The sequence below is a fragment of the Oncorhynchus gorbuscha genome, linkage group LG03, assembly GCF_021184085.1.
Source record: "Oncorhynchus gorbuscha isolate QuinsamMale2020 ecotype Even-year linkage group LG03, OgorEven_v1.0, whole genome shotgun sequence".
Taxonomy (NCBI): Eukaryota; Metazoa; Chordata; class Actinopteri; order Salmoniformes; family Salmonidae; genus Oncorhynchus; species Oncorhynchus gorbuscha.
The window spans coordinates 18,259,009-18,269,934 of NC_060175.1; the positions used below are offsets into that span (position 1 = coordinate 18,259,009).

A 10,926-nucleotide genomic window follows, 5' to 3' on the forward strand; every position below is an offset into this window, starting at 1 on the left:
TTAGTTTTTTAGAATAACTGTTGAATGTGAACAGGGGTGGCACGTAGCCTAGTGGTTAGAGCATTGGGCCAGTAACTTGAAAGGTTGCTGGATCGAATCCCTGAGCTGACAAGGTAAAAATCGGTCATTCTGCACCTGAACAAGGCATTTAACCCACTGTTCCCCGGTTGACTGTCATTGTAAATAAGAATGTGTTCTTAACTGACTTGCCTAGTTAAATAAAAAAAAGTGTAAGTTCTGATGATACTAAGCTAGTTGTGCTCATTCACTTAATATTATGTGTTCGCATGCTAGCTATCATTTTGTGACGGAATTCGGCTTATTTTGTTTTTGGATGTATCAAGCTTTTTTAAGTGTTCAGATATCTCTTGTGACAGAGCTAAAACATATTTATTAAGATATATGGACACTTATATTGTGTGAATGTAAATAGTGACTTTTTCTCATACATTTTCCCCTTTCTGTATCTGTTACAGTTTTACAAACAAAATATATTTTACTAAAGATTCTTAATGGTACCAATGCCTCCTGATTCTTTATTGGAAGCTTGTAAACTGTCTGCCACACTATGTAGCTTACACTTTGTGAGGGCAGAATCCTGGGCATACCCATTAGCTAACGTTACAGTCTTATGTTAGCTCAGGTTACTTAGCTAGCTAAGCTTAATTGGCTCTCATAGCAGCCAAGGCTGTTCGCTAATTTAAGCTTGTGCATATTTGTTTGTCCTTTTGCCTTTTTTTTTAATGAGAGACCATGCGCTTACAATGGAAAGTATAGGGGCATACTGAATTCTAGCTACCAGGATGCAATTCCTATGGCTTCCACAGGGTGTCAGCAGTCTATGTTCAAGGTTTCAGGCTTGAACATGAATAAGAAATGAAATGAATAAGAAATATCAGTGTTAGTACAGGGACACAGTCTTGGAAATTCGTGTTGGGGCGAGAGATGAAGACAAGCTGCACCTGCTTAAATCGTTTTACTATTGAGCATACTTATTTCCTTAAGAAATATTATAGTGTGATTACATTTTAGGGTATCTGAGGAGTAGATAGAAACGTATTTTGACTTGTTGAAACAAAGTTTATGGGTAGACTTTCGGATTCCTTTCTCTGCATGAACGAGTAGATTACTGAAATCAATGGCGCCAACTAAACTTTTTGCGATATAAAGAAGGATTTTATCTAACAATATGACACTACATGTTATAGCTAGGACCCCTTGAATGACAATTCAGAGGAAGATTTTCAAAAAGTAAGTGAATATTTAAATCGCAATTTGTGAATTTATGAAACCTGTGCTGGTGAAAAATATTTTGATGCTGTCCTCAAACAATCGCATGGCATGTTTTCGATGTAATGGCTACTGTAAATCCATAATTTTTATGATTATTTATTTGAAAAGCGTGCCCTCCAGTTTCACCGGAAGTTGTCCCGCTAACTGGACGTCTATCCCTGAGAGGTTTTAAAACTCAATTGCTAATGACACAGTTAAAAAATCTGGTATGTGGTTCAACCAATGAGCTTTAACCAACTATTGTTGGGTCTATAATTATGTTCCAGCCCCCTGACCATCCGCTCAAGAAAAAACATCGTCCCATGGCTGAATCTAGTTGATTATCTCTAACCTAGGATATACCTGACATGTGTTTGTATGATTCATGTCATTTAAATGCATGTTAATGTTTTTCACACTGTTCACATTCAACAGTGTAACACTGGTCTATAACACAGTCATCTGCTGTGTACTTCAAGGTCCTGACTGGTTAATGCATCATTTTGAAATAGCCTCCTCTTGCGGTGTGTTGCAATAAAAGGGCCACTGTTGAATTAGAGCTGTCTAATACATCTGCATAGGTGGCAATATAACTAAGTGTCACAATTTCTAATGAAACTATGTAATAAAGTAATAATAAACCACCTCCCCTCAGCACAGGAACTAATAAAACAGCAAGAGAAGATGCGAAGATCTAGCCCAGGGTCAGAAAGAGAAGTGGGATCTCTGTCAATGTCATGAAGTCTCTGTGCATGACATGCCAATAGCTTAGCCTAGCCACTAGGCTGCTTTCCCATTGTCTCGTATACCTGGGAGACAGAGAACAGTTTTGGGTCCTGCAACAAATATAGAAAGTTAATTTGTTCCTCTTCAACTACAGAGCATCAATCATATGGGCAGCCTAAACCTCTGGTCCAACTCTCTGGGAGGTCTCCACTGTAGTGTAAAAATAATGGCTCTCCTCTGTGTGTGTGTGTGTGTGTGTGTGTGTGTGTGTGTGTGTGTGTGTGTGTGTGTGTGTGTGTGTGTGTGTGTGTGTGTGTGTGTGTGTGTGTGTGTGTGTGTGTGTGTGTGTGTGTGTGTGTGTGTGTGTGTGTGTGTGTTCACCCACTGTTCCTAGGTTGTCATTGAAAATAAGAATTTGTTCTTAACTGACTTGCCTAGTTAAATAAAGGTCAAATTAAATGATATACTGTATTTCTAAAATTGTATACATCTTGGATTGATTGGCAGCATGACTACAGGAGAGTTAATTACCTTTCCTTAACCATTTACACATTTTAATAATTAGCAGACACACTTATCCAGAGCGACTTACAGGAGCAATTAGGGTAAAGTGCCTTGCTCAAGCGCACATGGACAGATTTTTCACCTAATCGGCTAGGGGATTCAAACCAGCGACCTTTTGGTTACTGGCACATTGTTCTTCACAGCTAGGTTACCTGCCAATCTTTCCATAACTACACTATCTCTCATCTATTCACTCTCTCATTTCATATTAGGGTTTGAGTCCCTTCCCATCCATCTCAGGCCTGCTGAAGGCCACGTTCGTTTCACAGGTCAATTCATTTTAATTACCGAGCATATCAATAGCCTATCATTGGGGTGGACTCTCAGACACCCACTCACTCAGGCCACGAGACAGACATTTTAAATGTGACTTACACGTCAAATATCTGGGGTTTGAGATGATAGACGATAGTAACAGCACTTGTGTCTGAAGATTTACATGACTGCTTAACTTTTAGTCAAGCCTATCTGTACCTTTGTCGACAACGGCAACAAATTGCAGCACTACATTTTTACTATGCGTGCTACTATACATGTCTGTATCTGTATCTCGTCCCTTATCTGTAACCAGTTCTCTTGAACGTAGTGGTTTTGCTCACTGCGGTAAAGCTAATTTGGCACAAACTGATTTAGATTAATACAGAGCCCCACGCACAACAGATGCAGCCAGCCAACAACTGTTTTAGCTGATCCAGAGCAGTAGTAGCCAGCTACCCTGCATTTCAATGAAGGCCCTGGTACTTACTCAACATTCAACGTGCAACACTGTGATTGTTATGGCTGATGAAGGACTCATCTCCGGGAACTTTTTAATAGGGACAACAGTGAATGCCCAAAGCATACCATCACCATCGGATGAATGGATTTTAATTGAGAAGAGTAATGTTTTAATTACAACCGGCTGGTTTGGAGGCCCTCTCGATTTTTCCAATTTCCCCATTTACAGAACTTAAAATAAGTGTCAGATATACAATTAAAACAAGCACTCTCACATCTGAGTTATCTTGTTACATGTGCAACAATGCCAAACACGCAGACTGCTCTTGCTAGTATATGTTTTTTAAATTTAAGCTTACTTGTTTTGTCTTCGTCAGAGCTTTATCACATATCAAATACGTTTTTTGGAAGCTGTTTTTTTGTTGTTTTTTGTTGTTTTGTCTTCGTCAGAGCTTTATCACATATCAAATACGTTTTTTGGAAGCTGTTTTTTTCTGGATCAAACGCGCTTTATAAATTGACATTTGGATATATATGGACGGAATTAATCGAACAAAAGGACCAATTGTGATGTTTATGGGACATATTGGAGTGCCAACAAAAGAAGCTTGTCAAAGGTTATGCATGTTTTATATTTTATTTCTGCATTTTGTGTAGCGCCTGCAGGGTTGAAATATGCTACCCTCTTTGTTTACTGGTTGTGCTATCATCAGATAATAGCTTCTTATGCTTTCGCCGAAAAGCCTTCTTTTTTGAATTTGCCACGCTGCATTTTCACTGTTTTTTGCTCAAGTGGGACGCGACTGTCCCGCCTATCTGTAAGAAGTTTTAAAGTAGATAAAGTGATATCAACAACTGAAATATAAACTAGATCAATGGCAAATACTGTTATAGAGACAACTGACTTGGCCTATTGTCAGTTATTTTGAAGCTTAAAAAGAACTATGGAGGGAGCAAGGCAATCATACAGCAATGAATTACAAAAGCACATGGATTGACAACATCTCAGTCCATTACTACAACAGAATAACATTTCTTAATTTCAAATGAAGTGTTACAAAAGCGCATGCATTGACAACATCTCAGTCCATTACTACAACAGCATACAGGAATCAGACATTAAAAGACAACAGAGAAGTCACACAAGGCATCTGAAGAAAGTCACACTTTTGTTTGACTGCACAAACATTGCTATTTATAGTCTTACTGATATGACACTTTCCTGTCCATATGTTAATTATCAGATACACTGTACAGCTTGAAACTAGAGCACAGAGTCTGTCAGGTACAATCCCAGAAACTGTTATTGACAATTGTGATGTCTAATGAAATCTATGCCAACGTAGAGTTTGATAATGACAATGTTGAGGATATTTATACCAATAAAGAGACCATCAATTCTCATGACTCCAGAAGAAAGACAAAGGCAGTCTCCAGAAAGAGTAGACCACAGGCTACAAACCAAGGTACAGAGAGCTCAGAGAGGAGATCCACCAGAGATGCTGCAATGTGTCTGGGGCTGCTGTGTGTTCTCCTACTGGCTGGGATCATATGCCTGTTTGTATATTATAATGGAGAGATGGGCAGTTTTGAAGAGAACATCTTAGTTTATAAAACCAACTGCTCAGCTGAACAAGACCAGTTGCAGACCAAGTACAATACCATGACTAAAGATAGGGACCAGCTCCAGGTTGAAAGAGACAATCTTCAAGAAAAGTTATCTGTGGTAGAACAACACACACAACAGGGATGGAGCTATTACAAGTCCACTTTTTACTTTACCTCTACTGAGAAGAAAACCTGGGAGCGGAGCCAAGAGGACTGTCAGGGAAGAGAAGCAGATCTGGTGGTAATAAACAGCAGAGAGGAATATGTATTTATCCAAGGATTGAACAAGGAGACGTTCTGGATTGGTCTGACTGACCGAGTTGAAGAGGGGATCTGGAAGTGGGTGGACAGGACTGCACTGACCACAGCGTACTGGGGCAGAGAACAGCCTAATGATCAGAACGGAATGGAGGAGGATTGTGCTGTGCGATGGTCCGATCTTTCTACCACAGACAACGGCTGGCATGATGCACCTTGCAACGAATTGTACTTTTGGATATGTGAGAAAATTGCCTTCCTGTAACTGAACTATATCTAAAATAAGCCAAAAGGAAAGTTATGGCTCTGTCACATTGATTTCCATTACAAAATACCAGTGCTTATGTTTTCGCATTAATCAACAATGATTTAAAGTTTTATGTATTTGGTTTTATTGTATTGGATCTCTTGGAGAGACATCTTAATAATTTTATTCTTTCAATGAAAAAATATACAAAAATTGAGTCTGGGCATTTTTCTTATCTAAACAAATATGTCTGATGTCAACTTTTTAATCCTTTACTACATCTACAACAATCGTCAGATCCTTGATTTCCATGTAATAATAATAATTTCAGGGTGTCACGTTCGTTGAATGGAGGAGACCAAGGCACAGCGTGATTTGAATACATGTTATATATTTAATGAAGACAGACACTAAACAAACTACAAAAACAATAAAACGAATGTGAAGCTATACTACAAATGTGCAGAGACAGGCAACTAGACATAGACAATAACTCACGAAATACCCCCAAAAGATGGCTGCCTAAATATGGTTCCCAATCAGAGACAATGATAAACAGCTGCCTCTAACTGAGAACCAATCTAGGCAACCATAGACATACATAAACACATAGATGGTAAACAATCCCATAAACTTACAAAACCCCTAGACAGTACAAAAATACATACAGTGCATTGCGAAAGTATTCGGCCCCCTTGAACTTTGCGACCTTTTGCCACATTTCAGGCTTCAAACATAAAGATATAAAACTGTATTTTTTTGTGAAGAATCAACAACAAGTGGGACACAATCATGAAGTGGCACGACATTTATTGGATATTTCAAACTTTTTTAACAAATCAAAAACTGAAAAATTGGGCGTGCAAAATTTTTCAGCCCCCTTAAGTTTATACTTTGTAGCGCCACCTTTTGCTATATATACAAAATACATAAATGCTATTCTAACACAGTATATGTGTGTGGCGCCGTCCTCAGAAAATAGCATGTTTGCTTTCACAGTAACGGCTTTTTGAAATCTGACACAGCGGCTGGATTAAGATCTTCATCTTTTAAATGATGTAAGTTACATGTATTTACAAGAATGTTTAAAACAACGAATGGTGTATTTAAAATGTTAGCTCTCTGCAGTTTCACCGGATGTTAGCCTGGTGGGACGTGAACGTCTCACCTACCCTAGAGAGGTTAAGTGCTTTGCTCAAGGGCACAGCGACAGATTTTTCACCTTGTCGGCCATGGGATTCAAACCAGCGACCTTTTGGTTACTGACCGAACGCTCTAACTTCAAGGTTACCTGCCACCCTCACTGAAGCTAAAGTCGTGTAAATCAAACTTAAGGATAATTTATGATAATTAAAGTGGATGAAGTGATATCAACAACAAATATGGCAAATACTGCAAATACTGCAATGGCAAATACTGTTATAGAGACAACTGACTTGGCCTACTGTCAGTTATTTTGAAGCTTTAAAAATAACTATGGAGAGAGCAAGGCAATCATACAGCAATGAATTACAAGCGCACATTCATTGACAACATCTCAGTCCAATACTACAACAGAATACAGGAATCAGACATTAAAAGACAACAGAGAAGTCACACAAGACATCTGAAGAAAGTCACACTTTTGTTTGACTGCACAAACATTGCTATTTATAGTCTTCCTGTTATGACACTTTCCTGTCCATATGTTAAGTCTCAGATCCACTGTACAGCTTGAAACTAGAGCACAGAGTCTGTCAGGTACAATCCCAGAAACTGTTATTGACAATTGTGATGTCTAATGAAATCTATGCCAACGTAGAGTTTGATAATGACAATGTTGAGGATATTTATACCAATAAAGAGACCATCAATTCTCATGACTCCAGAAGCAAGACAAAGGACGTCTCCACAAAGAGTAGACCACAGGCTACAAACCAAGGTACAGAGAGCTCAGAGAGGAGATCCACCAGAGATGCTGCAATGTGTCTGGGGCTGCTGTGTGTTCTCCTACTGGCTGGGATCATAGGCCTGTTTGTATATTATAACGGAGAGATGGGCAGTTTTGAAGAGAACATCTTAGTTTGTAACAAGACCAGTTGCAGACTAAGTACAATACCATGACTAAAGAGAGGGACCAGCTCCAGGTTGAAAGAGACAATCTTCAAGCAAAGGTCTCTGTGGTAGAACAACACACACAACAGGGATGAAGGTATTACAAGTCCACGTTTTACTTTACCTCTACTGAGAAGAAAACCTGGGAGGGGAGCTGCCTGTCACCAAGGGAGTACCCCAAGGCTCAACCCTAGGCCCCACACTATTCTCTCAATTTACATCAACAACATAGCTCAGACAGTAGGAAGCTCTTTCATACATTTATATGCAGATGATACAGTCTTATACTCAGCTGGCCCCTCCCCGGGTGTTGTGTTAAATACTCTACAACAAAGCTTTCTTAGTTTCCAACAAGCTTTCTCTACCCTTAACCTTGTTCTGAACACCTCAAAACAAAGGTCATGGGGTTTGGTAAGGAAAATGTCTCTCTCCCTACAGGTGTGATTACTACTTCTGAGGGTTTAGAGCTTGAGGTAGTCACCTCATACAAGTTCTTGAGAGTTTGGCTAGACGGTACACTGTCCTTCTCTCAGCACATATCAAAGTTATATCTTGACTTGGTTTCCTTTATCGTAATCACTCCTCTTTCACCCCAGCTGCCAAACTAACCCTGATTCAGATGACCATTCTACCCATGCTAGATTACGGAGACGTAATTTAAATATCGGCAGGTAAGGGTGCTTTTTACCATTTGGCCATCAGATTCGCCACCAGCATTGGGATAGTAACCGAAAGGTTGCTAGATCAAATCCCTGAATGAACGAGGTAAAAATCTGTCGTTCTGTCCCTGAACAAGGCAGTTAACCCATTGTTCCTACGCCGTCATTGTAATTACAAATTTGTTCTGAACTGACTTGCCTATTTAAAGGCAAGAATAAAAATAGGATACATCACTGCAATCTATACTCCTCTGTACACTTGTCATCTCTGTATACCTGTTGCAAGACCCACAGGTTGATGCTTATAAAACCATCTTAGGCCTCACTCTCCCCAATCTGAGATATCTACTGCAGCCTTCATCCTCCACATACAACCATCGTTCTGCCAGTCACATTCTGTTAAAGGTCCCCAGAGCACACACATCCCTAGGTAGCTCCTCTTTTCAGTTTGCTGCAGCTAGTGACTGGAACGAGCTTTAACAAACACTCAAACTGGACAGTTTTATCTCAATCTCTTCATTCAAAGACTCAATCATGGACACTTTTACTGACAGTTGTGGCTGCTTTGTGTGATGTATTGTTGTCACTACCTTCTTGCCCGTTGTGTTGTTGTCTGTGCCCAATAATGTTTGTATCATGTTTTCTGCTGCTACCATGTTGTGTTGCTACCATGTTGTTGTCATGTTTTGTTGTTACCATGCTGTGTTGTCATGTGTTGCTGCCTTGCTATGTTGTTGTCTAAGATCTCTCTTTATGTAGTGTTGTGTTGTCTCTCTTGTCGTGATGTGTGTTTTGTCCTATATTTTATATATACTGTGTATATATATATATATATATATATATATATATATATATATATATATATATATATATATATATATATATATATATATATATATATATTTATTTATTTTTTTTTGAAAAAAAAATCCCAGCACCCATCACTGCAGGAGGCATTTTGCCTTTTGGTAGACCGTTATGGTAAATAACAATTTGTTCTTACCTAGTTAAATAAAGGCTAAATACATTTTATTTTATAAAGATGTTTTGCTGGGCTGCACAACTTTGTTCAGTTAAATAATGGATAGCAGACTATCCTTGTTCATGGAGTATCAAAGTCATAAACGTAATACCTCATGATATAAAATATATTCACTACTTCGTGTCCAGATAAAAACAGACAATACAATGATTCTCAATTCCATCTGTATTTGGGAAAATGTACATCAATTGATGAGGCGAAAATAAACAATATCGTCATGAACCCCTATTTGGAATAACCCCACCTTACCTCCAGTGTTTAATGACAACACCTTCAAGTCCTGGTTCCAAAGTGGCATCATACATTTTGAACATGTGCATCATGATGGATCTCTACTGTCAATCAATCAATTCCAAGAAAGATTTTGATTATTCAAGGCCAATTTCTGTATATCCTTACAACTCAGAAATCTTAGTCAATCGCTTCAACAAAATGTGAATGAACCTAAGGCATCTAGCATTGAAGAAATACTGAAAGAAGCTGCTAAGCCAAAGAATGTGATTGCCAAGTTATGTCAAGGGATGACTGAAACTCGGCCAGATGGTTCAGAACCTGTAAAGCACTGTTTCCCAATCTCGGTCCTGGGGACCCCAACGGGTGCATATTTTGGGTTTTAGCACTACACAGCTGATTCAAATAATCAGCTAATTTTTAAGCTTTGATTATTTGAATCAGCTGTGAAGCTCTTGAGCAAGAACCAAAACGTGCACCCATTGTGGTCCCCAGGACCAAGTTTGGGAAACACTGCTCCAAGGTAAAAATGGGAAACGATTTAAAGGAAGAATTTGAGGGGAACCATGGACACAGATCTGTGAAAATGCTCATACCTGCACCTACAATCTAAAACATAAAATACTGTTATTTAAGAAAATTCATATGAGTTACTCCACTCCCTTCAGAATGCATGTAATGCACCCAGAAATGTTACATCTCTGTTGGAGAAAAATCACCATAAGCTGTGGTCCTGTGACAAACTGACAACATTTTGGGATAATGTATGTGCCATTATTTCATTATGTAGGAATTTGGAGGACATACTGTATGTTGATCACCTTGGAGTATGTTTTGTACAGTGAGTGTCTTGTTTTTGTGTTTTTGTGTTATGTTGTTTGTGAAGTAGAAAATCAAAACAAATTGTAAAAAAAGAGAGGGGCCAGCTGAGGGTTGATAGGGGCCAGCTCCTGGTTGAGAGGGGCCAGCTGAGGGTTGATAGGGCCAGCTCCTGGTTGAGAGGGGACAGCTGAGGGTTGATAGGGGCCAGCTCCTGGTTGAGAGGGGACAGCTGAGGGTTGATAGGGGCCAGCTCCTGGTTGAGAGGGGCCAGCTGAGGGTTGATAGTTGCTAGCGCCTGGTTGAGAGGGGGCAGCTGAGGGTTGATAGTTGCTAGCTCCTGGTTGAGAGGGGCCAGCCGAGGGTTGATAGTTGCTAGCGCCTGGTTGAGAGGGGCCAGCTGAGGGTTGATAGGGGCCAGCTCCTGGTGGAGAGGGGCCAGCTGAGGGTTGATAGTTGCTAGTTCCTGGTTGAGAGGGGCCAGCTGAGGGTTGATAGTTGCTAGCGCCTGGTTGAGAGGGGGCAGCTAAGGGTTGATAGTTGCAAGCTCCTGGTGGAGAGGGGCCAGCTGAGGGTTGATAGTTGCTAGCTCCTGGTGGAGATGGGCCAGCTGAGGGTTGATAGTTGCTAGCTCCTGGTGGAGAGGGGCCAGCTGAGGGTTGATAGGGGCCAGCTCCTGGTTGAGAGCG

At 40.0% G+C, this 10,926-nt stretch overlaps 1 protein-coding gene across 1 annotated transcript; it reads left to right on the top strand.

Annotated features, from left to right (window-relative positions):
* Window positions 1-4,597: 4,597 nt before the first annotated feature.
* Window positions 4,598-5,547, top strand: LOC124016462 (CD209 antigen-like protein E). Its single transcript, XM_046332041.1, has one exon. The coding sequence runs from the start codon at window positions 4,598-4,600 to the stop codon at window positions 5,408-5,410; it is 813 nt and encodes a 270-aa protein (XP_046187997.1). The 3' UTR covers window positions 5,411-5,547.
* Window positions 5,548-10,926: the final 5,379 nt, after the last annotated feature.

What these genes read in the sequence shown, in the direction of transcription:
- LOC124016462 (XM_046332041.1), top strand. Translation starts at nt 4,598, where the DNA reads ATGTCTAATGAAATCTATGCCAACGTAGAGTTTGATAATGACAATGTT.